Below are 27,689 nucleotides of genomic sequence, written 5' to 3' on the forward strand. Positions count from 1 at the left end.
CGCATCTTAGTTAACATGATTTCCTAGCGTACTAGGTTTAACGTCACTAATAACAACCATCTATATATCTTGGTTCGTGCGCAACACGTACTTGAGTGGATCTTCACTTGGATCCAATCAACTTTTAATTGGACAATGAGAGTTCGATGACTCAAGTTGTTGGATGTAGTCAAAAAAGAATAATCTAAATAACATTAAATTATATATATATTAGTTGATGCATATATTAGAGGTCTCTAAATCACGTGTTTTTTTGGTATGTAAGCAGTTTAAAGATAGCAAATCACATCCAACAGTTCAGATCATCGATATAGGATTCTTGTTATCTAGTGTAAATTTGACAAAATCTAGATAGATATCCATCCGAGTATTTTCAAGTCCAGCTCTCTCTCTCTCTCTCTATAGATATATATATATATATATATTCAAAATCATGAAACTATTGTGATTTAGAGTGAGAGTAACCCTCTCACCCCACCTGATTTCAATGCAGTAGACGAGCATAAAGAAATGTGAAGAGAAACCAAAGTTTCAGTCACTCTTCCCCATTCCTCCCATGGCAGCCATTGGTTAGTTATATATAATCCCAGGTGTGTTCACTAACATGCATGGGGTGGTTCCATCTCTCGCATAATCTTGTTTTATTCCACCGCAAGCCTTGTTTACATATTTTTCATAAGATTCCTAAAGCTATTCTAAGTGCCGTGAGACATAGCACATGTATTTTAGGAAATGCAAAGAGTACGAGGAGGCAGCTCAACGAGTGCTATGTTTTTTCTCTTTTATCTCTCGCTGCCATTATTGTTTTAAAGAAATTAAGTTCTTGCATCAATTTATTCATCGTCATAAATGGGTTCGACATTTAATAAATCCATAGGAGGATTGGCCATATATAGCTTCTGTTTTGATATTCTAATAGACATCATAACTACATTAATGGACAATAAAATATTAGAAATCAATGGGAGCCTATTGTATATGTATATGCATGTATAAAAGCTCAAGAGTTTGGAGGGAAGAGAGAGAGAGAGAGAGAGAGAGAGAGAGAGAGAGAGAGAGAATAATTATAGCAGAGAAAAGTATCTATATTTTTATTTATTCTTAATTTCTAAATAGAACCAAAATTGGAGATATGGGTGAGAGATTGGGAGGGTTTTTTTTTTTTTCCCTATATAGTCAAAGCAGAAACATAGTTATCTTCTTCTAAAGTATTTTCCCTATTTTTAAGTTAATAAAAAAAAAGATTGATCACTTAGGAAAAAAAAGGAAAGTTGTGAAATTTCAAAGTTATTTTTCTTTGAGTTTTTTAGGGGAATATTTCCCTAAATATTAAATTTTACGTTAATATCCTTCCAAAATTAATATTTACACCTATACCATCTTAAAACACTTGTTTTATTATTCTATTTTTCTATCATTATTTTTGCATATATATGCCTACACCATATAATGCCGTAAAAAGTTAGCGATTTCAAATTAGATCACTAAAATATTCTTAATAGGTAGATGTGCAAAAAGAAATATTTATAAGACGATCGTGATGGAAGACAAAAAAATAATTTCAAAATTTTATTTTATTTTTAATTAAAATAAATATAGTTTTTATTAATGGTGTTAGAAGAACCGCTATAGTAGGGATATTTATGCAAATATATATATTTTATGAGGGTACAGAAATAAATATAAATTTTAAAAAAATATTCACGCAATTTTAAATTTTTAAAAGAATATTCATACAATCTTTCTTTTCATTTTTAATTTTTGCGGAGTTGTGCCATGTTTATTTTTCTCAGCTCAAGCATCAAATGGTTCGCAGTGTTTTGAGATCTGTGTGTGACGCAATCCAACAGTCAACGTCGCCAACGAAGATCGATCATCTCGTTCATGCGAAAGGTACAATCAGAATTCAGAACCAAGTCACCAAGCAGCAAGAAAAAAAAAAAGGGAAGAAGAATAAAGTAAAAGAGAAAAGGAAAAGAACAGAATAGAAGATTAAAAGAAAAAGAAAAAAAAGGGTATCGGAGAGGCTTCAAATTGAAACCGAAGTACCGCCATTCGTTTTGGAGGGAGAAGAATAGAATTAGGCTTTGCTAGGGTTTCCGCGGGCCTTCTTTCCAATCCTCCATCTCTTCCTCTCTATCGAAATTCGTGGTTGGCCCGAAGATGGAGCCCGTTGGATTGCTCATGGATAAGATCAAAGGGTTCGCAAAAGCTGGCGAGGGCTTTGTGAAGGCTGGGTTCCAGAAAAGCACAGATTTCTCCACCCAAAACCCAGTAACCTTGCCTCCTTATTTCTATCTTTTTCGCAGAGAAGAAAAGAAATTTCAATCTCTTGCTTCTTTCTGATAGTTTTGATTACAAAATGCATGCTATCGTTGAAATTTACTGAAAATTATGGCCAGGCATTAGACCAATGTCTGGGAATTTGAACCTTATAGCTTAATATCAGTAATGATCGGTTGGAAGGGAAATTAATGGGCAATTTGCTCTTGCTGCAGTCGAATTTGCTTCTCATGTGCTAAGATATGATATTCATAAGGGTATAGGTTCGTAGTAGTAGCTGCCATCTGGTTACTCATTAGAGAGAGAGAGAGAGAGATTGAACTTTGCATTGATCTTTGATACTCTTTCTAAAATTCCGTTTAACTTGATAGCATAGCTGTCTGCAAGAATTTTTATAACTATCATGTTCAGGAATTGTGCCCGACTTATTTCTGAAAGGGGTTCAATGAGTAAAGATGAATATGCTTTATTATAAATAAAGTTTATTTTGATCCATGTAGTAATCAACCTTGTATATTACAGTGGATCCGCTTTTTATATCAAGGTCTTATGTCAATAAACTTAATGCTTAAATGACCTTCACACGAGCGCAAACGATAGAATGCATGATCAATGAGCTATACATTCGAAGGAAAATAAAAAAAATAAAAAAATAAATGATAGGGTTCTAATAAAAGGACTTCAGGTTTCTATGGTGATAATAATTATAAGCAATCGCAAAGTTGGAGTACAACACTGTATTCGGTTATTTATTAAAGAAAAAGACACCTCTTTAAATGTTTACAAAAAAAAAAAGAAGGGAGAATCAGGTCACATGTAATTCCACCAGATTTTTCAAATGCATTCAATTTCAGCAGTTCACTTTTTTCTTCATTTTTTTTCACAAAACTATCTGCTAATTCCTAACCCTGCAACCCGTGATGTTTTTGTGTCCTCACTTACTAGGTGGAGATATTGAAGCGTTTGCATCGAGAAGCATTTTCTGACTTAGGGAAGCTACGGGACGGGCAGGAAAAAGTGGAAAGCATGCTTTCTGTCTATAAATTTACCAAAGGATTTCCATTCCTGGAAGCCAAAACACAAATAAAAGGATTTCTTGATGTGGTTGGAGTTATGTTGCTTGCTGGAAATGATTTCCAGCATGCTTGTGGTGCCTTGGATAGAGCAAGAATAAGAATAGGCATTGATTCAAAGTTCATTTTTGAGACGGTTGTGAGACAGAAAGATGCTCTAATAGCTGAGATTGCAACTAGTCAAAAATGCTGGGTCCACGACAGTGGGAGGTCTGAAATTCCTCTGACACTTTCATCATTGATGTATGTGGCAAATATCAATGACTGGCTATCTGTTATTTCAGTTCCGTTAGGTGCTCGATGCAGCAATTTTGGAATTGGCTCAAATATTTTGCAGGTAATGCCTTTCCAAATTTTTAGATTGTTTCTGAATATGGTTCTACTGTTTCTATCTAGACTATGTTTCTTCTAACTTAATAGTTTCTGTCAGGGGCATCGTCGTGCTGGGATTTCATCATTTGGACCCTCTCTATTCGGTCAGTGTCATAGTTGTGCTGCTGGTTTAATTGTTAAAGGATCAAATGTTGAAGCTTGTTTAGCCGGATTGGTTTCTGGGCAGGGGATGCAACATAGTGCTGATGGTAACAGGAGTTGCTGGAGCACATTTGCACAAGTTGCCTATCAACCACTTGAAGAAATTAAAATGACTTTATCTGGTCTTTGGCAAATGCCTATATCACCATGTCCGCTGATCAAACTTGGTCCATTTGCTATTCCATTGGGCAGTTTAAAGCAGCAGACGGGCTCTGGTGTACAGATGCAAGCACCTCCTAATGCCACTACAAGGAATACAGTAGATTCTATCTCATCTGGATCCATTGCTTTGATGCTAGATTCAGAGTTTGATGAAAGTACCAGACTTGGTGGTTGGATTGAGGTTCAGAAATCTAGCCATAATTTCTTCCAGTGGGGCATCTCTTTATATGATACCCCAGGCGATGAGCTAGGATATGGTTTGAGAATAGGAGGGACTGTCAAAGGACATTTAAATCAGTTCCAGTTGGAAGGATTTCTTAATTACAATCTTGGTAGGAGCATTAACTTGCAACCAGGTCTTGTATATGTGATGGAGGGGATGACCCCATCTCTTGCACTGGTGTTTCGGTCAAGCTGGTCTATGTGATTAGTCAGAACCTTATTATCATCATGCAAGATATATGCCGGAAATTGGTGGCCCCAGCTTGCCAAAGAAGTTAATTTCTTTTGCACCAGATTAGGCTGATTCTGTTTTTTAATTTAAGTGTATATTTCTCTACTTCTTTTCTCTAGGATTCTTATGATAGATGACAAAGTACAAGAGATGAAAGGAAAAGAATGATTTCATTCTGTATATGTTGGGCATTCAGAGTGGATTCCTGGTATTTTTGTCCGCTGATATAATTAGCATTACTGCCATCTTGTTCCCTATTGTCGTGGAAAGAAATAGAGTATATTTTTATCTTGTATTATTTATTTTTCTAAGTGGATGTTTTCTGTGAAATAGCAAATGTAAAAGGAAAAGGTATGGTTGAAATAGCTATTCCAGTCTAAGATGGCTATGGAGTTGCATCAATGCTGGTGTATGCTGATATATGTCATCCGTTAGCTATGTGCTAGGTCCATAGACCATTGTCATTGTATAATGTAGATAGCTAGCACTTTTTAAATACTTCAGCCGTATCTATGTTTGTTATACTACAATTGGTGTGTTTTCTTAATCATTATAAGTATGTACATGGCCAAAATATATAATGTTTTGTGGATAGATGCACCTGTACTCTGGCTGACATGTTTATCGATGTAATTTATGTTTAGCCGGTGGGGCTAGAGTGTATATCCGTACTTTGCCCCTGTTTCCCTTGTTTTTTCTATTCCTGTGTCATGGTATGCTTTCTATGCTGCTTACTGATGCATTTTTGCGTATGGGCTATTGTCCTAATGGAATGTAATTTTATCATGTTGGCTGTCATTATTCATTCTCTCTTGTAAGTAAAAGAGCAGTGTTTTCTTCATTCTCTCCAATATGCAGCCGTCATGCCTTTTATGGATGGTTAGGCTTACTTTGTATGCTTTGCTGTCAAACTTCTGTTAATTATTTGGATCTACCTTGTTTTCCATTGGTGTCATGTCTGCAACACCAAACATTATTTAGTACAAAGTTTCAAACATAGGTTGGCTGCCCTTCAGGGGCCATCTTTTCTGATCTGTCCTGTGGTACCTCTCATTTGAATCTGTGATTGTTTTTTTCTCATGGCATCTGCACATTCAACTATCGAGTTCTCATAATCTTGACTGGAATGGTATCAGTTGAGTGGAAATAATATCAAATTCTTAAGCTTCCTCGCACATAACTGATCTCCACTTCTATGCTTTGTCAAACTGATCCTCATCTGTGCTTATCTAATTACTCATCCTCTGGTGCTCCTTTTATGTTCGTCTAGAGAGTATGCTTTATGAGTGTTTATTTTGTTCTTGTTCGTGGGATCCTCAGTAACTGTGTCTTTTGATAATCTTTTTCCTTGTAGTCAATGCACTAAGTTCTTGACATGTGTACCATTTTTTGAACATTGTGATTTCTATATCTTACCATTTCCAAGGGTGTAACCTAATCGTGTTGATGGTCAATGCATCTGAAAATATAGGGTACACTATTATGTACCCTCTACATCTATTTCCTAGTGCAGATTATGTTGCCTAGACATTAAGTATTGGTTCTTGCACTTGTTGTTCAGAGTTTTTAAGCTGACCTGATGCATTGATGGTCTGGCTTTGCACTCTGTTTTCAATGTGACCAACTCTCCAGCAAATGATACTTGGAACCGATTACCCTGTCGCTTGGTTTCACTTAGAAATAAACATGTTGTGATGCTTAGAAATCATTTCAAGAAGGCATTATCTTTGAGAGTGATAAAATCTACTGAGCGAGGCAGTTGCTTGCTTAATGCTGTTCCTTATACAGAAGCTGCTTTTTCTGACAATTCTTTGGATTTTCCAAGTCCTACAATTATTTGCAATATACTGTCTATAAATGTATCTAACTTGATAGATAAATATTTATCCTCCAAAATGTCAAAATGACAATCGGATGGAAAAAAAAAACTACTTGTGTTTGAATCACCAATTATTTGAAAAAAATCAGAGTAAAACTGAAACAATGTGGAGAACTTAATTTCTATGCATAATTATTTTGAGATTTTAAGATATGGAATGGAGATAATCGTCACCTTTGATTTTAGGTTCTTCCAGTTAATTGCCTGGAAATGCTACTCCAGTTGCCTGGGCAAATGAAAGCTTGTGGGCACCTGTCCCTTATTTTCTTAGGCAACTAGGTTAATCCAAAATTCCAAATACATGACAATATGAGATTTTGATGGTCTCTGTGTTTGCTGCCCTGTTTATTACTTTTTTCAAGAAATTTGTAGATATCGGCAGGAAATAACATTTCTGACAAATCACTCTCCAAGTGCTTCTAAGTTCCAACAAATTCTTGCTTGAAAATAGCCTAGAGGGCTCACGATCTTTTTTTCCTCCTAATCTTTTCTTGCTTTCTTTCTTTTTCTTGACCCCTTTTCTTGTGGAACTTTTCTATATTTCATCTCTTCATCCGGTACCATTTATTTTTGAGTTTTTAAATTTGCGTGATACCCTCTTAAATTTATATTTATTTCTGTACCCTTATAAAATACTGTTGTTGTACAAATACCCCTGATATAATAGTTCTTCTAACACCATTCATAAAAACCATATTTATTTTAATTAGAAATATAATAGAATTTTAAAATTATGTTGTTGTCCTCCATCGCAGTTGCCTTATAAATATTTTTTTTACATATCTATCCATCAAAGATATTTTAGTCATTTTAATTTGAAATCGTTAATTTTTTAACGGTATTAGATGGCGTGGGTACATATACAAAAACAAGAATAAAAAAAAGGGTAGAATTGCAAAACAAGTGTTTGACGAGGATATACATGTAAATATCAATTTGGGAGGGTATTCATGCAAATAAACCTTTTATTCTTCCTTTTGTCCTTCTCTTTTGTCAGGGAGACCTAAAACCAATAGAGTGGAGGTGCTAAACTACCAATGGCTGATGCATGTGAACATGTGGTCCTAGGAGGATTTAGTATTCGAGGAAGTGACAAACTAAATGAGAGCATCATCCTCTCACCAAGAAAAAGGAAAGAGCATCATCCAATCTCCCGTCCTTCCATTGGGTAGGTTTTGCATATCCAACAAAATGAAAAAGGATAGAGATGAAGAATTCTTCTTTGAGAGAAACATTGATATGTAAAATCTTTTTGTATACCAGCAAAGGCCCAGATAAATTAGTGGTACTCACATCATAGATCATCTCAGGATCGCCTCATCTTTCATTTGGTGGGTGCAGTTATCGTTTACTAGGACCCTTTTTGGAGCTCACATGGAACTTGTTCCTTTGCTTTTGAGCATGGCTGTCTCAGGAAAATGCTCTTTACCTTGAAACAGTGTAAAATGGGAAGCTGCAAGAAAAAACAAAAGGACAATCAAGAACTTGTTCTGAACAAGAAATTTTGGAAGTACTTGGGAGGAACCACTGAAGACTAGTTTTTCAGTGGTTTGCTTGTAGTTTTCCATGTGCCCCCTGCAAATTTTCTGTTACTTTTCAGATGTCTCATATGCTTCTCTGGGAACCTATAGCTTGTATTTCCTGCTTCCCTTTTATGTAGTGTTTCATGTCATTTTTCATCTCTTGGCAACTGTGCTTCTGATCTGTGAAATCTTTGGCTGGCCACTATCTGCAGCCAACTAGATCATCGACAAGAAAAAAAATAATAATAATTTGGCTCATACAGAAAGGGGTGGCTTGATAATGGTTAATATCTGATTTTAGCTTACTTTTTCTTTCTCATTTAATTGTCTAATTGCTTCTAATGATTGAAGAACTTTGGGACCTTTTTAGTAGGTATTGATGGCAATGGTAAGATTCGGCTATCAGGCAGCTGATTAAACTGAAAAAGGAGTTGGGTTCAGCAAAGCGTTTTTTTGCCTGTAGTATCTGGGATCTGTCTGGACCCTTTTCTTATACTTTCATTTTAATTTTTTAGATACAAATTTTGGAGGGGGTTTCTTTGGTAAAGGATGCTTTTTTAAAAGTAAGAATCAATTCATGGTGCATATCAGGCAGGGGAAAATGACTCTGGTGAATCAGATAGAGATTGTACATGTTATGGCATATCAAATGACTGACAACATTGAATTGTTGGGATAAGGCTTGACGGATGTTGAATATCATATAGAAATTTTAAGTAGAATATTGAATTAAAATAATATTAAAGGCCTGCTTGGATGATTGGGTAGAAAATTTTATTGGCTTTATGGATTGAGTAAATATAATCAGTAAAATCATAGAATTACAGGTTGGGTTAGGCCTATATTCATAAGTACCCAAGAATAACTTTAGAGTAGGCCGACCTATATCCCATAGGTTAAAAAAAAGCATGCTTAGAAAAAAATCAGCAAAATCATAGGATTACAGGCTGGGTTAGGCCTATATTCATAGAGTGAGCCAGTCCAAATCCCATAGGTCCCGAAAAAAAAAACCTGTCTAATACATGCTACTCCAAAGCTATTTTTAGGCAGGTCTTTTTTTTTTTTCTTTTTTCAGACCTATGGGATTTGGGTCGGCTCCCTCCAAAATTATTCTTGAGTACTTATGAATATACGCCTAGTCCAACCTATAAATCTATTATTTTGCTGAGTGTACCAGCTCAATCCATGAATTCAATAAAATTTTCAGCCTAATCATTTAAACAGGCACCGTGGGTAATAACTAAATTGAGTCCAGATAGATGAACATTGTAAAGCGGACAAAATGAGGTAATGGTGTTCCTGGTGTAACAAGGGAGCACAAGGAATCAATGATGTTAATCTAAAGTAGTAATTTCTATGTATGGTACGGCTGAATACTCTAGCTCTACCTTACCATCCGTTAAACAATCATGTTCTCATGCAGGATATCCCATGAATAACATAACCGGGCATCTTACCGCCACCACAACCTTGCTGATTCCGCCTAGTAGTTTAATGCATATGAACCACTTTGATCACATACAGGACAAATAGGTGTCGGTGTTTTTTTCCCTTAATAAAATTACTGATGGAGGAGGGGAGTCATGGGAGGATAAAAAGTACATGCTCGCAATCAGAAGTTTCTTAAAAAAATATTATGGATCTAGGCTATGTGTTTTCCTCCCATTACACTTCTGAGGTAGGGTATCTAAAGGGAGACAAAAGATTAACTTTGGTGTCAATGTTGCCCTGGCTTTGGCTTTCTCCAATGATGGGTTGGATTGGATTGCAGCTAAAAGATGATATTGATTGCCATGGGAAAGTGAGGGAGTTGTTATGGTGAGAGAATCTAGCTCAAATGTTCTCAGGTTTAGTTGGAAAATTCTTATAGTTATCCACCCGAAAGCACAAACTTGGCTCAGGCTTAGCCCAACCTTATGGGAAGCTGACGTCTGGAAAAGTAGTTTTTACATGTTTGGTTGACCATAAAAAAGCAACATATTATAAAATTGCTTATGTTTGATTGAGAATCTAGTTTTCCAAAAAAATTATGCAAAATATTTATTATGCTTTTAATAAAAGGAAGATCTCATTCTATTCTATCTAAAAGCTTAATGATAGTTTTGGAAAGAATCTACTCCAATTTTCATAAAAATTAGATTTTTTTATGTTCCATATGATTTTTTTTCGATAAAATTTCGATATCTTAGAAAAGCTACTTTTCTATCAATTTTTTTAAAAAAATTCTAACTAAACACGAAGTATTTCTTTATTTTTTTTGTTAAACTTTTTGCAAACCAAACTGAGTCCTTGCAAATTGCTTTAGTTCATATAGTACCGTGGGACATGGAGAATGACTCCACATTCGGTTAGTGTTTGGTGGTGGTAATGCTAATTGTTTGGTGCCAGAACTTTGCAGGCAATTCAGAGCCTAGACGGCTCACAATTCTCTCTTTTTCAGAGGGAAGATATAACACAAGAATTGTGACAGCCGGAGGTTCCAAGTTTAATGATAGTTTCTTCACGGGCGCCCTAGTTCCAAGTTGCAACTTGGCATCGGCAGTGTTGAGTTATATATCGGGTGGCCAACTCTTCTTTTCGTATGTAACTTTTCAACAGATGCAAGGTGTGAGGAAGGGACCCACTTGTCATCAACTTGTGATTTGAAGATTAGTTTATGTAGAACTTTACCTAACGCACTACCATGATATACGGCAGGCATACCCACACAGCTAGCTCAAACATTTTCCCCCCCACTTGGTAGATAAATCTATTATAAAAGTAATCCCCAGTTTACTCGACTTCATGTAACAATCAAGAATCTCATCTAAAATAACTAGTCAGAAGGTATTATTTAAATTTTTTGATCCTATATAAGTATTCAAGATTTTCTCAGCGAATAACCGATGTAGAAATTCTCACGCTTTATGTACATTCTGTGATAATTTCGACAAGCCATTATTGCAAGATAGTAGAACAGACATAACACATACCACAAGAATGAAAGCCTGCTGAGTTCTTGAGACAAAAGATGTACATACTAGATGTGGGACAAGGTAAACATTGAAATATGACCCTCAATGGATGTGGTTAAATCTCACTAATCTTTTGCTCTCAGAGAGAGGGAAGGGAAGGTGGGGATTGCATGGAAAGAAAACAAGTTGGTGAGTCATGCCAGATTGGTAGTGCAGTTCCACTGAAAAAAGAAGGTGCTCCATTATGGTAGTGTGTTCGGTTGGCAGCAAACAAGGGCATAAGAGGAGCCTATAGGAAAAATTGGGAGAATGGTTGCAGGATTATGATTGTGAGTGTTTGTTCATCAACAACAGTGAGAATTCATGCTGGTTGGTGGAGCGTCTTAATCTTGGTGTGCAGTGAAAAATCTACTGTGTCATTGCCCTATGCAATATGGGAAAATTGCCCCATCACATGATCTTACCACTAGGGTTGTAATTAATGTGATGACCGAGAAGTAGCACATCGTATGACAAAATGAAGACAAGTTACAGAAAAGAAAAGGGGCCAACAAAATCTCTGCGACCGTATTTTAAGTGCAATGGAATACTTAAGAACTTTAACCAATAGAAGTCCTTTTCGAGCAAGCCACCCGCGTGGTACCTCTCTCCCCCTAGGTTTGGGTTGCATCTTTTCTATAAAAAAATGATTGATCTTTTTTTCGCAACATCAATAGTTGAATCGCACCTTATATAGATTTCAAAGCACCCCCAAATGATTTTATTCATCCACCTGTATAGATCTCGTAGTGACCATTATGCAATCCTTCTTTCATGCAAAAGATAGGAAGAACCCTTGTGCCTCTCTCATAGGGGAGGTTTCATTTTCGAATCAAAATTGGTTTATGCGGTATGAATATGGGTAAATGGGATTATGCTAATGTTTGGCAGCAGGGTACAAGTTCGCATGGTGGTATTTCATGGAGATACTCATCCATGGTCCGAGTCCTACGCAAGCTAGTATCCCCTGTGAGGAGCTTACATTAATAAAAACTATGATGCACCTAGCTCTGATACTTGCTATCATAGGCTCACAATCTAAAAATTTAAGCTATTAGGAGGAGGATTGACACAGTCTAATAAATCTATGTGGTATTTTTTTTATCAGTTGATGTAGGATTATGACACTAAGCCTAGTAAATGCCATTGCATCGGTATTCAAATTTTATCTGAACGCAAGGATACAAGGATGCAATTCTTAAGCAACATGTTGTCGCAAACTATTGCTATTCTAAAGATCAGCTAAAGGCTTTTTGAGTACATGACTTGGGTATTGATAGGTTTCTCAATCAACTGATGACAGAACTTGTAGGTTGAGCGTCTGTCTTTGAAACATTTTCTTCAATGTAAAGTAAATGGAATAGATTAAGGCCAAAGACAGAACCCATATCATATGATATAATATAAAACACTGCATAGTAGGGATAGTTTGTCTGTTCTCTTGTCCTCCATAATAAATAACATTAGGCTAAGGCTGTCATGTGAGCACTCCACAAGCAATAGTAAAAAGTGGGGATATCAAACTACTGTACATCCACTGTGCACTAAAACATGCTATACCTACCTACTTCTCCTGTTGTTTTTCCACAGGCTCTCAGTTGCCAACTGGAGAATCACACTAATTAATCCACCGCTTAAATAAATTGCTGCTATATAATCACTTTGCTTGTCCTAGTTGTGTTATGCTGACACAAATACATGCACATAGTATTGAAGGGAATTAATACTATCTGATGCGGGATTTGCACTCCGTCACCAGCACAGCCCGCACACCGGCCGAGCAGGGAAAGCGACCGCGTCCTCACCGAGGTATTGTCCGCTTTAGGGATCGGGGATCGTGACCGCTCCTGGGGGTCCGCGCTTTGACGGCGTCCCGGGTGGAACCACCGATTCCACCCCTCACGGGTTTGCCCTTCAAAAGGCGCCACGGTGAGAAGAGGTTATTGAGCCCCCCATTTAAGGCATAGACCTTTCCGCTGATTAGCCGATGTGGGACTAAATTCGGGAAACCCCCCGTAACACAGCCCCCCCAGCGGGAAGGTCCTGTGCCCGGGACGGCTCCTTGCTGGATAGGCGGAGGGCCAGGCCCTCCTTCTAGCGCCATCTGATGCGGGATTTGCACCCCGTCACCAGCACAGCCCGCACACCAGCCGAGCAGGAAAAGCGACCGCGTCCTCACCGAGGTATTGTCCGCTTTGGGGATCGGGGATCGTGACCGCTCCCGGGGGTCCGCGCTTTGACGGCGCCCCGGGTGGAACCACCCATTCCACCTCTCACGGGTTGCCCTTCAAAAGGCGCCTCGATGAGAAGAGGTTATTGAGCCCCCCATTTAAGGCACAGACCTTTCCACTGATTAGCCGATGTAGGACTAAATTCGGGGAACCCCCCGTAACACTATCAAAAGAGAACTTATAGTATCGAAGGGCATAATATTTGAGGAATTGACATATGAAGTGGGGGTTAATTGATGATGCTGGATAGGCTGCATCAACAAAAAGCTAAAATTACATGACCTTATATGAGACAATTGCGTCTGAAGTCAAAAAGTCCTTATAAAGCTATATTTCGTGCTAAGTGACTAAGTTAAATGTGTATGATGTTGTCTTTTTCAATTTTATTCCTTGAAAATTTTATTTATTTGATAGAAATCTTTGATCTTAATATCTAATAAGCTTCAAAACACTGTTTCATTAAGTTTCAAAGAATTGTTGTTTCGAAGTTGGATAATCAAATCACCTTCTTTAAATATTTTTCTTAAAAAAATCTTTTTTTTATAATCATACACAAAGAGAATGCTTAAATTGGATGGTATAAGAATAGATTCCATATCACAACACCTATACATAATAATTGTGTTTTACATACTTCCCATGATAGCAAGGATTCTAATGCGAAAAGTAGCTTGTATGGCTGTAGAGGAAGGGAGGAACCAAAGCCTGTTGCGATTATGGACGGCTGTAGAGGAAGGGAGGAACTAAAGCCTGTTGCGATTATGGACGTATTTGATTCGCGGAAAAAAAACTTTCTTTACTGAAATATATTTTTTAAAAATATAATTTTTAAAATATGATGTCTGAAAAAATAATTTTGACATATTTAATTGATCATAAAAATAGTATATTCCAAAATAACTTATATTTAGTTAATTATCTATTTTTTTAAAAAAATAATATATAGACAATATATATTACATTATTATTATTATTAGGGGTTAAGAATATTTTAGAAATAAAAGAAATTATTTTCTAGGTGGATAATTTCTTTTATTTTATAGATAAATACTATATATGAAAAAAATAATTTGTTGTTCTAAAAAAATATAAAAAATAATTATTTTTTCATGATATTTACCCCAAAAAAAAGCCGCCTACGGCGGAGTAGGACGTTTCTCGAAGCTGATGACACTGTACCGGCATGAGAGGCTCAATTTCTTCTGCCAGCCTGGTGCTCGTCTCACCGCACGGTTACGTTGTTCCGCGGGCCAACGTAGCAGTTGCCGAAGGCCAATGCAGACCCGGCAGAACGGCAACCTCATGGATAAATTTCTCCATGTTCTTTGAAATTACAACTATAACCCTCGGCGCTTGGTTGTCCTCCTTCCCCTCGGTGCTGGGCAGGGGATTCCGTCCAAAGTCATCACAGCTTTGAAAAAAATAATCTAACGGCAACCGAAGTAACTATTATTTATTATTATAATAAAAAATGATCATTGATGCTAATATTTGCTCATATGATTGTTGATCAAATAAAAAAATTTGTTTTTAATTAATATAATTTCTTTGATGGTTGAAAATTTGAACTTTTTAAGTTAATGGTTAGATGGACAATCGAGTATTGGTAGATATTATAATAAAATTAATGTTAGATATGCATAACATCGTCGGCACTTAAGAGAAGGCTATGATGATTATAATTTTTACGTTAAATTTTGAATTTTGTTGTCATAGATTATAAATAATATCAAAATTATATTGTTTTTTTAATTTTTTTTGGTATATTGGCTCTTCACACTATACGTATATGAGTACAACTAAGAAAATTAGAAAAAGAAAGCCGACCCAGCGAGCAGGGAATATCCGCCTGGCGCACCCAAAAAAAGTCTTCTGAGTGATGCGCCGCATAAGAGGCCACCCAGTCAGCAGCCGTGTTGGCCTCTCGGTACACATGTGTGGCTCTAAACGAGCCGCAATTTCCTACCATTTGCCGTATATCACGGAGCAAGGAGTACTCATCTAACTCGGCGAGTCGTCCACAAATTCTCTTGATCACTGAGGTTGAGTCGCCCTTTAGGTGATGTATTTCGTACCCAGAGCGTGCCTTGTGTAGAAGAGACCTTCCCATGCCGCCCGCAGCTCCGCACCAATGATAGATGTGTCGTAGATCCGACGACCGTCAGTTGCCACAAATATGGAGTAGTGATCTCTGATGATGAAGCCCACTCTTCCCATTTCACGTCGCTCATCAAAATTCATCTTGAGAAAGCGAAGGAATGGAGCTCCCATCAAAATTTACTGAAATGTTTAAGATTGAAGATATTAAAAAATATCATCAAAATTTTGGAGATAAATTCTTGCTTGTGAGACTAGGTCATTCTAGCTCAATTTGGAGCTATAACTAATTATAAATATAGGGCCTAGAGATAAAAGATTTCTACTTTTACATTTGGCAACTTCAAATATAGCGCCAAAACAGCTATCATCTAAATACTCGTAATTTAATATATAACATAACGGATTCTCTCACGACCGTTAACGCTACGACAACTGTCGTTAACAAACGTGCTTCAAAAATAAAAATATGGTAGGGATATTTTCGTAAAATAAATCATGGGACCGGGGTTCGTTTCGCACTCACGGACGGACCGCACTTTAATACCTTCATCTTGTCCACTAGCGCCTGCTTTTGTTCTCCCCTGTGAGCTCTGGTACGGGAGAGCAGAGTCGGAGGGAGCCAAGCGGCGTCCGTCCAAGAAAACCCCAAACCCTAGGCAACAAAGAGCACAAAGAAACGACGGGAGGGTTCGGCCTCACGCAATGCAATGCCTGAGGCTCCACGAAACCAAAGCCCTCGCCGGAGTAGGCGTCTAGAGAGAGAAAGAGAAGGAGAGAGAGAGAGAGAGAGGGCGGCAATAGTTTCGAAATTTCGGTAGTGGACGGGAATTCTTGGCGAAGGGAGTTCGAGTTCTTGGAGGAGAGGACGCTCTGCTGCTTCTCCCTCAAATTCGTGGCAGGAAATCGAAGATTTCATATCAGTTCTGGACGGATGGAGAGGAGCAGCGGTTGATCTCGCAGGAATCTTGATGATTTATCCAAGAAATGGTTAGATTTCTCTACCGTGCGGTTGATACTTAGTTTCTTGAATTTTTTTTACTGGAATGCAGTAGAAGCGGGGGGTTAATGGTTGTTACGTCGTAATTCTTCGTAATTTTGTGTTTTTTTTTGGAATTTTTGGTAAAGGTTACGAATGGTCTGTAGCGTGAGGCAGGAATGTTTTAATCTCTGGAACTGGATGATTTGTTGCTAGATGCATGTATAGTATTTAAGATTTTGGAGGTGAGATCTTGGAATCTTTGAAGAAGAATATCGTTTTCTTTGATTTGAAAGCGAACAAGCTTGTGCTGAGGCGAAAGTTGCCGGGATACTCAAAAAGATCGTTTCCGAGAATTAGGGGAAAAAGTGAGAAAAACCACCCTCCTTTTTCTAAAGCTTGCTCTGGAATGCTGTCGGTTGAGTTACGCTCGGGAAAATAACAAGTAAAAGGGTGGAAATAAAAGAAAAACAGAAAATTTGCTGGGAATAAAAAATAGAGTTTTCGACTCTTTTATGTCAGAAATTTGATTTTGGAAAGCTATGGATGGGCGGCTTGGAGTAGATGCGGTGTGTGCTGTAGCTTTGGCTGTTAGGAAGTTTGGTGTTTGCTAAAAAAAATTGGTCGAGGTTTCTTGTTGGGGAAATGGCGTCTTCCTTTGACCAGCTGGGTGAGATTGCGAATGTCGCCCAGCTGACGGGCCTGGATGCTGTTCGCCTGATCGGCATGATTGTGAAGGCGGCGGCGACGGCACGGATGCACAAGAAAAACTGCCGGAAGTTCGCGCAGCACCTGAAGCTGATCGGCAACCTCTTGGAACAGCTCAGGATCTCGGAGCTCAAGAAGTATCCTGAGACCCAGGAGCCCCTGGAGCAGCTCGAGGATGCCCTGAGGCGTTCATATGTTCTTGTCAACAGCTGCCAGGACCGCAGCTATCTCTATCTTTTGGCCATGGGGTGGAACATCGTGTATCAGTTCAGGAAGGCTCAGAGTGAGATTGATCGATACTTGAAGATCATTCCACTTATCACACTAGTGGATAATACTAGAGTCAGGGTATTGTTTTCTGATCTTGAAATTTTTTCCTAATTATTTTGTTTATTGCCAGTAAATTTTATTGTGTATTTTATGATTGTTGTTATATGTTAATGTATATTTTGTTCGTTAAGATCCCTTTCTGCTGTTGAGATAAGCAGATGCTGAGAAGTCACTGCAAATTTGCGCATTTGTTGTAAATTCAGTTTGGTTTGGGGTCCATGTCGATAGATTCTGTTCAGTTGTAAAACTTGGTACTTTTTTTTGTTATTAAAAAAGCATGACTTCAGGATTGACTCTGTTATTCTTTTTTAATATGATTGATGCTTGAATCACATGTATAGGTCTCTAGCGTGGTGGTATGAAGCAAGTTGCTTTTTCAATTTTTTGGGTAAATAAGAGTGAGATAACCCAGTGGAACAAACATTTTGTTCAGAGGTCATTATCATGGGTCCAGAAGTATTTGGTTCTTTTATGGCTATGACCACCTAATACCTCATGAAATCTTAAAGTTGGATGACAAACCTGTTTTTTTTTCATATTTTACCAACTCAAACCCAAGGAGCAAAATGAACTGCGCTGTGTGGCAGCTTTGCCAAGCATCAAAACTTGGAGTTGCTTTTTCTGTGGTGATGCCTTTTGACCAAGAGGACAACTTGGGTCATCCAAAAGTTGGAGTTTTGTTCCATTTCAATGTCGCTAATTTAAAGCTCTCGGGACCACCTTGCTAATTACTGAGATCAATACTTTTCACTCCTTAATGTAATAGATTACTAGTTTACCTGTCCTAGCGTTAAATTGTCATGTTGCCATGAACGTGATAACCAGACTGTTCTGATTTTAACATGCCTGTTGGAACAGACATTTGAGGATAAATAATTACCTTTTATTGAGAATCTAGCATCATTCCTAGAAAAGAAATGTCCCATTTTGTAGCTTCAAAAGATCAGTAGAAAATTTCTCTGAATATTAGAATATCTTCAAACATTCCTTAAGATTTCCTTAACTTTATGACAGCCTATGTAAGCAATTCATGATTTTTCTATATATTTGTGTTCTAAACTTCCAGTGACATTGGTTGAACCCTAACTATTCACCAAGATGTTCCTTGTTAATTTATCTCTCCTTTTTTCTCCAAATCTCACAATTCTCCAAACATTTTCTACCTTTTTAAAGAATTATTGCCTTGGCAATCACCTATATTTTTATTATAGTGGATAGGCAAGTGCTGCAGCGAAGTTTTACATTGATGGTTAGCTATGCTTGTTTGTTATGTAACCAAATGAGCACATATCACATTATATAATTGATTCAATTGGGGACAAGGAATAAATTCATTCAATCTACTAAACTCGAATCTTTTAAAAGAATATCAAAACATGCCTCTTTTTATTCTTTCATTAATTTTCATGATCTATATATTATGGTATATATGATGAGAAGAAAGTAGAGTCTATGTTCTTTTTTTTGCTTCCTCTATTTCCGTTTTGCAAAACTATAGCATATGCTCTATTTATACTAGTGAGATCCTCCTTATTTGAATCGGATTTTTCTTCTAGCTAAAAGGGAAGGTGCAGATTCTCTATTATTCTATAGAGGCTCATTCTTTTTATTTGAGTTTGATTCCTTTAATTAGAATAAGATAAAAACTTCTCTCATTTTATGTTAGTAAAGTCTAAGCCAAATCTTATCGAGTTCCTCTCCTAATTAAAAGGGGAAACAAATTATAAAAATAATAACAATATTTAAAAACTGCAAATTTAGGCAAAAGCTAGATCTTGATGTTTATATTAGCATCATCTTTAGTCGCATTGCTACATTCTTCCTAGATTAGAAGTTATGACTTCCCAAAGTTTTGGTAATCGATTGAATCATGGATGTAGTGGATCTTGCTCCCGAAGCTTGTCCAGACCTATTCGAGTGTCTAGATTGGTCCATAGTAGGTCAGATGATCCCCCTGGATTAGTAATGGACAGGAATAAGCATGGCATAGTTAGATATTTTACGTTTAAACTGCAGTACTATCACAAGTGTTCAAGCTCTCCACATAGCATAGACATCAATAAAAATCCATAAAAGGCCTGTAGCTTTGCAGTCACTATTTTGAAGAACTCTCATTTTTTAATGACCAATGAATTAAAAGCAACTTGATGTTTATTGCTTGACCAGAAAAATGAAAGACATCTATCTGGTTATGTCTGCTAGGGAAAGAAAATTTGTTAAATGAAAATTTATCATCTACTACAATATCTTTTTTTTTTGTTCTCTTGTGGTAGTTTTTTCTTAGTTTCATTTGCTTTACATGATCAAATTTTCAGGAAAGGCTGGAGCATATTGAAAGGGATCAACGTGAATATACTTTTGATGAAGAGGACAAAAAAGTGCAAGATGCCTTATTAAACCCTGATCCTTGCAAAAATCGGATGAGGGTGCTAAAAAAGAATCTTTCATGTTCTTATCCGAACGTGCCTTTTGATGAAGCCCTTCAAAAAGAAAATGAGAAGCTCCAGATGGAACTTCAAAGATCACAAAGTAACATGGATATTAGTCAATGTGAAGTAATTCAACGTTTGCTTGCAGTAACGGAAAATATAGCATGTTCTCCGCCAGAGAAGAGCGAAAAGCTCAAGGACTCCAAGAAAGTAGAGTCAGATTATTCGGATACCAATACTGAGAAACGGTATTCCTTTGATGGAGACTACTGTAGCCAACAAAACGATTCTTACATGGCATCAAAGTCAGTTTCCATTTTCTTTACATGTTTATTGATAAGTGTAATGCAATTAACCTTAGTCCAATCAGTCAAATTTTTTGTTTTCTTAGTAGATATAATAATAATAATCTCCATGGTTTCCTCTTAAGTTTAGTTGCCTTGATATTTCCTTTTCTTCTTGTCAGTATTTTGCACTCATCATCTCCTGTCATACTTTATTTAAAGAAAATGTACTAATGTGGAGAAACAATGAATTCTGGAATGTGCTGCAATTATCACTTCCTTAAGGTTTGGAATGGTATGAAGTGATGCTGGGGCATTTTGAATATTGAGTTTGATCTGAAATGTTGGATTTATGTAATTGCAGCGAGAATCGGATGCCTATTACTGCATGATCATGGTTTAAGCTCTTAGTTTAATAATGGAGTTGCTCGTAATGGCGTAAAATTTTCATCAACTTGTGATCTGGTCTAAAAAACCATTGCACAATAGACCAAATCCAATGCTCCATAAAGTAGGTAACTCCTATGCTTTTGCATGTGGAAATCCTCCCTTCACAAATGAGTCAGCCTTGTCAAGTGTCTTTGCTTTACAGCCAAGAGCACGTTGTTATGTTCTAGACTCTACCCTCTTGCTGGTGTTTAGCATGTGTTTGGTGACGTGCAGGAAGATTCTAGAATCTTCTACAGGAAGCAAAACCTAGGCCCTCAAGTCCACTATAAGTTCCTTTCACTTCGCATAGTCATGTTGGGAATTCAAACCTAGGTCCTTGCACCAGATACACTAGTCATGCTGCAGGAAAGACAGACTAGTCTGATAGCCATATTGATGAAAGAAAGATTTTGCATTGTCTTGTTGATCTGAGGGTTGTATGGTTGAGGAAAAAAAACAAAGGTTTTGGCGATCAGTGGGCTGTTTACAACTTTCTATTTTAGAGGAAGGATTTGGCATGCACTTCAAGAATTAAAAATTTAGATTGGTTTTAAATGGAACTCAAGGAAATTAATATAAGGCAAAATGATCTAATGTTTAAAACCAATATACTTAACTATCATATGACCGAACAGTATAACTTGATGGATCATCACAGTTCATAGAGCTGCTGGTTTGACTTCCACATTTGCAGAAAGCAAATTGGGAGACAAAGGTTGACCATCATTGATAGAATGCCATATTTTGACATAATAGCTTGCTCCATCTTGTTGCAGTTTTCCGGCTGGGACGGATTACAAATTTCAAATGTTTTTCTTACATATTCCCCCTCTCTTGTGGCAGAATACTTTTTATTGCCTTTATGTTTTTATATAATTTATGCGAAAAGTATGAATTTTTCTTGATATTGCTCATCCTTGCCTCATAATGTAAACCTTGCATGTTGTTAATGTCACCTCTTCTTATTCAGCACTACATTTTATAAGCTCATTACTTTTATGAATGTCTAGCGATATTATATTTCCTGTTGAACTTTATATGTTGGCATATTATATTTAAATTTTGACAATTCTTTTTGATGTTTTACATACAATATTTAAACTTTGAAAGCTCTTACACCATGTTAAAATTCCTTGTAGAAGCGTTTCTCAAGTTTCATCGGGTCATGATTTGATCTCTAATAGAGGATCACACAGACATGAAGATTGGCACTCAGATTTACTTGGTTGTTGCTCGGAGCCAAATCTATGTATGTCAGTTTCAATTACCTGTTGTTCATCATCAACTTGGATACTTATACATATTTATTTTCTTATGCTAGATATACTTAGTATGGTCTCTATTTATGAAATTACTAGTTGATTCACCCTTGTGGTTTTACCGTTTCTCTGTTGGTCCATCTAGTGAGTGTTCATATTTTCTTTGGTTTTGAAAATTAAGAAATGTATGAGTATATTTAAAGAGTATGTTATCATTTAGAGTGCAATGAATTGAGACACATGATGGTGAGAACTAGTAATGAATATTAAATTGCAAAAGCAGTTAATCTTGCTATATTTATATATCATACTCAAATTAGACATGCGTGATATCGTACCTGCTGTCTATTTATTCTAGAATTTTAATATACATTTAGAAATCTGGTCTCAAATCTCATTTACATAAATGAAGGCTTTGATATAAAAGAATCTGTTGCCTTGTTGCAAGAGAAATAAGTTCATCTTTTGGTTTTGCCTCTAATATGAGCTCCATATTCCAAATGATCTGCATTTTGGCTTTGGAGTTCCATCATTCCGGACATGGACCTTGGTTTACTGTATTCTGCACTTCCCGGTATGAAGGTGTACCATACCATGCTGGTAAGGTACCAGTATGGTACAAGGTCTCCATATGGTATTGTACTAATACATGATATGTTGTTGGAGGTACCATGTGTCGGTATGGGGATGTCCCATGCAAACCTATAGTATACTGGTAAAGTACCGATGATGTTCGGTCCGGGGAGAACAAACCTTGACATGGACTTAATGATAAATGTTTTTAGGTTTGATATATCAGACCAGTTTATAAAATCTGTGATAAATCCAGTGTTTCTTGTTTTCTTGTAGACTGTAATGAGCTCTTAACCCTTTTGTCAACCATTTGGTGTTGAAAATCAATCTATAGAAATATCAAAGATGATCTTTTTGAAATAAGATGGAATCTTGAGCACAAATTTTGGGAGTGGATGCAATGGATATAAAATAATAGATAGAAATGATGAAGCCATACATTTGGATCCACTTAACCAAAAGATATATTGAATTGATTTCTTTTACCTTCATAAAGACATGCATGTGCCCATGGTTTTTATAAAATTTTGACTTGCCGATTTTCCATATCCGTGTTAGACAGGATGAGGCTTGTCTATTAAGTTCTTGCTGCAACTTACACTTGGTGTAACACTGTACCCCTTAGGAGGGAAGGGCTACCATGAATAGATATAACTTTTCACATTAGGATCACAATATGCATAAGCAAATTTTTATATATAATTAGGCCTAAGGCCAAATGATTCATTAACTTCTAAATTGTACAACAATAAGTTTTCTTGGTGTATCCATTAGCTCAAAATGGTTGACACGAATGTTGCAATCTTATGTCTTCCATAACCCAGATTCCCCTTCAAAAAGTTTATTACTTTCTTTCAGATTCTATGTTGTACTCTTTGAGAAGTAGTGCTGTTATTACATGAGATTTTTGATTGAGGTAAATATATATCATGTCGAGAAACTTATTTTTTCTTTGATGGACTTTAAATTGCTTAATAATGTTTACATTACTCCCCCCCCCCCACCCCCACCAGCAACTTGTCATATGATATTTCACATTAGCATAAATATTTTGCAGGCATGAAGACTTTTCTCTACCCTTGCGGAACATTTTCAAAAATAGCTACAGTGGCCAAAAACAGACATGTTTGTATGTAAATTTTTTACTTGTCATTTTTAATTTTTTCTAGGTTAAATATTCGTTATGTGCTTCTTGTCATTTTTATTTTCCATCTTGAAGCCACCATTTAAAGTTACCAATTACAAATGTCTTGCCAAAGATGGATAGTGATGAATTATGTTTATGTGTGTGTGTGCACGCGCATGCAAGTGTGCGAGGGTGTCATGTTATGATAACCCTAAAAAGACAGATTCTATTTTCTTCTTAAGTCTTCATTGTGATCTTTTTCTAAATTGATTCTAACAAAGTAATCAAAATGATAGGTGCAGCATCAGAACTATTTTGATTTGAAAACTTTATGGAGTCAAAGAGAGAAGTTTAACCCGACATATAATTATCTTTTTTGCTGAGAAAAAAATAGGGTAAAGCCCCACTTGCCCCTGAATCATATTATCACAAATGACTATATACTTTTGGGGTCGTTACAGGGATCTTATCATCTATATTTACTGTAAGTTTATGTACAAAACCTGTTTAATATACTTAGTGAAAATGACTTCTAATTATTCTGCTATCTTCTAATTAAAACTGTTTGCGAAAGAATGACGATGAGAATAATGGGTTTTGGAGGATTGCCCTCGTGTCGGGTGACAACCGTAAAAGTAGTCTATCCAGCTGCATAGGCATAAGTCGAAGGGGTCGCATAGTGCCCGCATAAGCAGTTTAGCAGGATGCCAGTTGGCGAGGCTGGTCACGTGTGGGCTGAGTGGGGTGGGTCAGGTCGTGTGCAGGTTGGGGACACATGATAAAGAGAATCATTTTTGTAGATAATTATGCACTCTTGCAACCTTTATTTTGTATCAAAGGTCTTGCACCCTGGGTAACTCTCTAAGCACAGGAACCTACAATCCTCACCAATTTGTACCTATAAGGTTCAAAACTACAATACATTAACAAATCAGTAAATCTGCTATATGTTCATATTAAAGTAAAATATCACTCCATTGTATTAAAATTGTCAGCTTTTTGTTGGTTGTATGCTGGGACTCTGATTCCAGTTATAAAATCTTTGTATCAAGGAGAGCGTGCTTTACGAATATTTTGCATGTTATAATTTTGGGATGACCTTAACTAGAGTTGGTAAAAGACGCCTTTAAGCAGACTGCCAAACATATCTTTTGACAATTGACTGCTGATCCATACATCTAACGAAAGGCTGAAACAAAAGTTATAGAGAAAGCTGCGCTTTAACTTTTCTACCTTGCTTTTTAGCCATCGTATGGTGCTCTAAAAATCTAATTGCATCTATGATAGGCCAATCATCCAACATGTTTTTATGGGATGCAATTTTTTTGGTATATTTTGCTGTCAAGATTAAGGAATTTTTATATCTTAGAGAGCTTAACAGATCAAGAAATACTTAAGGGTTGATATGGCACATAATCTTCTGGTTGTCTAGCCAAACGTACATCAACAAGCTGCTAAATAGCTCAATCTTAACATGATTTTATATTCTATTTAATCTACAATGATTATTATGGAAAATGACATCTGTGCATTTATGTAGCAAACCTAGAAGCAAAACTTTTTCATCATATAAATATATATTAATGACGGGATATTTTGTTATCAGCTTCTGCAGAAGCCTGCAATGACCTGATGGCATATTCCTTAATATTATCATGTTGTTGTTACACCTGCTGTGTCAGGAGGAAACTCCGCAAGATGCTGAACATAACGGTAATGCACAAATACTTAGTTGATGATTGATTCTTTTTTTTAAAAAAATATTTTTAAGATAGTGGATTCTATACTAAGTTTGCATCTCCACCTGCATATGGTTTGCTGCATATTCTTTTCTTTTTCCTGTACCATATTGCATGTGAATAAAATATCTTCGGCAGTGGAACATTGTGTTTAAATCGTGCTGTTGGTATGTTCATTGACTATTAAATAATTACATGCTTATGGAATCAAATGTTGTCTTATCCTTTGAGATGATCAAAGTGATTTGTTGTCTTCAGCAGGCAATATTATCTGGTTGGCTTTTTAGATTTCATAAACCTTTCAGTTATGCTGAATGGGTTGGAAGCCCACAAGAGGTTTGCTCAAAAGAATACTTATTCTTTGCTCAAAAGAATACTTAATCTTTGTAATGAAATTTCTTTTTCTTTTTTTCCTTCATCATGTCGTAAATGCCCAAAAAGAAAATTTTAGAAGACTATAGCTATCTGGCATTATCATATTTTTCTTGTTACAGGAAAAATTTGTTGAAGAAATTTGGCAAGAAACTTCTAATTATGTTTTAACTATCTATTTTTGTTGTACCATATCAGATAGTTTTCAGTTTTTGAACATTCTGACATGGCACATAACCTGTACCCAGAGGCATCAATAAACTAGTCTCTGATATTTTCAATCCATCCTTGCATATCCGTTGGTAGACCAAATATTTGCTATATGTACTGAGCTTATTGATACATTTTAGACTGATGATAAGTTGCATGTAGTATGTCTTTTCAGTTGATTTTATGATTTGCATTCCTGAGATCAAAAAAAAGGTTTCAAAAGAGTTTTATAATAGTTCATGATGCAGCAATTCTTTGCTTTTACCGTCAAATATGCAATCTATATTTACAAAAAATTGGGGACCAAGCATATCTTTGCATATAATTTCACTGTTTGCAGATTTTCCGTATATTGCACACCAATTCTTGGCAATGTATAGATTTTGAATGCAGTACTTTGAAACTAGATATAATGATTTAATTGGTGTCTAAATAAGCTTCTAGATGAGCAGATTTACTGTTAACAAATTAATGATCTAAAGTTTCTGTTTTGCAAATATTGCTAATATATGTGCTTCCTTTGCCAAGCAGGGAGGTTTATGTGATGATTTCCTGTCGCACCTGATGTGTTGCTGCTGTGCGCTCGTTCAAGAATGGCGTGAGGTGGAGATTCGTGGGGTTTATGGTAATGTTGTTTTCCTTCTAAACTTGTTTTGGTCTAGACATCGGGTACCATGGCCCGCCCAATGTCTAAGTTCTAGGGCTTTGGTTTTGCATGCTTAAAGGCTTTTCCTCCTGCAATGTTCTTGCAGGTACGGAAGAGACGAAAACAAGCTCACCACCTTCTCAATACATGGAATCTTAGATGGCACTGCGAGAAGAAATTCAATTTGTGTTGTATAGTAAATATGCCGTTGATTGGATGCCGAGGCAGCTGTGCCGGTTATATGAAGCTGTGTCTTGCTGTCTGTTGTACCCATTTTATTCTTTGTATGCTTTTGCTACTATGCTGTGTCTTATAGACTCATGCTATTGTGGTATAGCATTGTCTATTTAGCCTATTTGAAAAGGTCGGTCGGTTGCTAGGATGCATATTGCCCTCAAGGATGCCAACTTTTGTCAGTTTATTTATGTAAAAACCCATGCATAAAGGCTGCTCCAGCCACCTGCACAATTTTTTGAAAGACCAGCAGCATGTCAGCATCATTATGTTCTGTAAGTAGAATGGTTTTGCAAGATCAATAGAAATGATTAATATCATCAAGCCCTATCTTTTCATGCCGTAGAGGCTTTCCTTCAGAAATTAGAATTATTCGGTGCCTGCTGCACTTCAAATTAAATGCATCTGTAGCAATTTGAGGAAAAAATTGATGCAACCAACCCACGAAAGTAGGGGGACTGCAAGGTTGATGTGCATTCACATTCCTGTAGAAAGAATTCAGCTGCCAACAGCACTAGGATGGGAATGATGCTTTCTAATATAAATGAGTATGATGTGTAACTTTGGTTTCTCCTTTTGTTATCTCCAGCATTCTTGAAGTTATATGTGCCTAGCTATCATTCCTGACATGATGGACTCGGTTATTGAGAATCAAAAGTGAGCGGACGATGATCTACCTCAAAGGTTCATCCGGACGCCTAGTTAGCACTCAACTCATCACCACAGCACTCAATTCATCGTCACAAAGGAATAATGCAATGTTAACTTACTGTCTGACAGTGATCATACGCCTATAATAGTGACTCACATGCAATGGGTGTGAATGCGGTTAATTTGCATCAACTTACTGTCTGACAACGATCATACGGCCATGATTTTTTTTTTTGGTATAATGGCGACTCACATGCAATGGGTGTGAATACGGTTAATAAATCCAGAAAATAAAAGGCTACATGAGGGCTCAGGCAATGACACGTTGTTTGTCTAGATAAAACCTCCAAAGTAGTCAGCTACAGGAGGTCAGTCCGTGACACCGTCTATCTTTCTATATACATGCATGGTCTGATAGGAGTCACACTCCTTCAATAGCCTATGGATATCATGGAACTCCAACTACGCATCTCCAACTCCGAACCCATTTA

The 27,689-nt window shown here is 36.7% G+C and overlaps 2 protein-coding genes across 10 annotated transcripts; both read left to right on the plus strand.

Annotated features, from left to right (window-relative positions):
* The first annotated feature begins 1,960 nt into the window (after nt 1–1,960).
* Nucleotides 1,961–4,802, plus strand: LOC103721151 (uncharacterized). The gene is made up of 3 exons (XM_008811225.6): nt 1,961–2,274; nt 3,229–3,693; nt 3,787–4,802. Exons 1-3 carry the CDS (start codon nt 2,164–2,166, stop codon nt 4,477–4,479), a joined length of 1,269 nt encoding a protein of 422 aa, XP_008809447.4. The 5' UTR covers nt 1,961–2,163; the 3' UTR covers nt 4,480–4,802.
* A 10,997-nt stretch (nt 4,803–15,799) lies between these two features.
* LOC103721139 (cell number regulator 13-like) lies at nt 15,800–26,871 on the plus strand. Of its 9 annotated transcripts, none has more exons than XM_088723989.2 (8): nt 15,800–16,219; nt 16,358–17,264; nt 19,562–19,980; nt 21,528–21,637; nt 23,278–23,349; nt 24,953–25,059; nt 26,199–26,292; nt 26,420–26,871. In XM_088723989.2, exons 2-8 carry the CDS (start codon nt 16,854–16,856, stop codon nt 26,470–26,472), a joined length of 1,266 nt encoding a protein of 421 aa, XP_088580115.2. In that variant the 5' UTR covers nt 15,800–16,219; nt 16,358–16,853; the 3' UTR covers nt 26,473–26,871. The 9 variants fall into 9 exon arrangements, 7 of the variants coding, with proteins under 7 accessions (XP_088580115.2, XP_088580116.2, XP_088580118.1 ...); XM_088723990.2 differs by having other exon boundaries at nt 21,531–21,637; XM_088723992.2 differs by having other exon boundaries at nt 19,562–19,923.
* The last annotated feature ends 818 nt before the right edge of the window (nt 26,872–27,689 follow it).

The sequence above is a fragment of the Phoenix dactylifera genome, chromosome 6 (assembly GCF_051530095.1).
Source record: "Phoenix dactylifera cultivar Ajwa chromosome 6, Ajwa_hap1_PhDact_Kaust_v1.1, whole genome shotgun sequence".
Taxonomy (NCBI): Eukaryota; Viridiplantae; Streptophyta; class Magnoliopsida; order Arecales; family Arecaceae; genus Phoenix; species Phoenix dactylifera.

Excerpts from the sequence above, each read along its gene's own strand:
- LOC103721151 (XM_008811225.6), top strand. The coding sequence starts at position 2,164 with ATGGAGCCCGTTGGATTGCTCATGGATAAGATCAAAGGGTTCGCAAAA. Across the intron at positions 2,275-3,228 it reads ATTTCTCCACCCAAAACCCA|GTGGAGATATTGAAGCGTTT; the intron begins GTAACCTTGCCT and ends CTCACTTACTAG. Across the intron at positions 3,694-3,786 it reads TTGGCTCAAATATTTTGCAG|GGGCATCGTCGTGCTGGGAT; the intron begins GTAATGCCTTTC and ends AGTTTCTGTCAG.
- LOC103721139 (XM_088723989.2), top strand. The coding sequence starts at position 16,854 with ATGGCGTCTTCCTTTGACCAGCTGGGTGAGATTGCGAATGTCGCCCAG. Across the intron at positions 17,265-19,561 it reads TGGATAATACTAGAGTCAGG|GAAAGGCTGGAGCATATTGA; the intron begins GTATTGTTTTCT and ends TCAAATTTTCAG. Across the intron at positions 19,981-21,527 it reads GATTCTTACATGGCATCAAA|AAGCGTTTCTCAAGTTTCAT; the intron begins GTCAGTTTCCAT and ends AATTCCTTGTAG.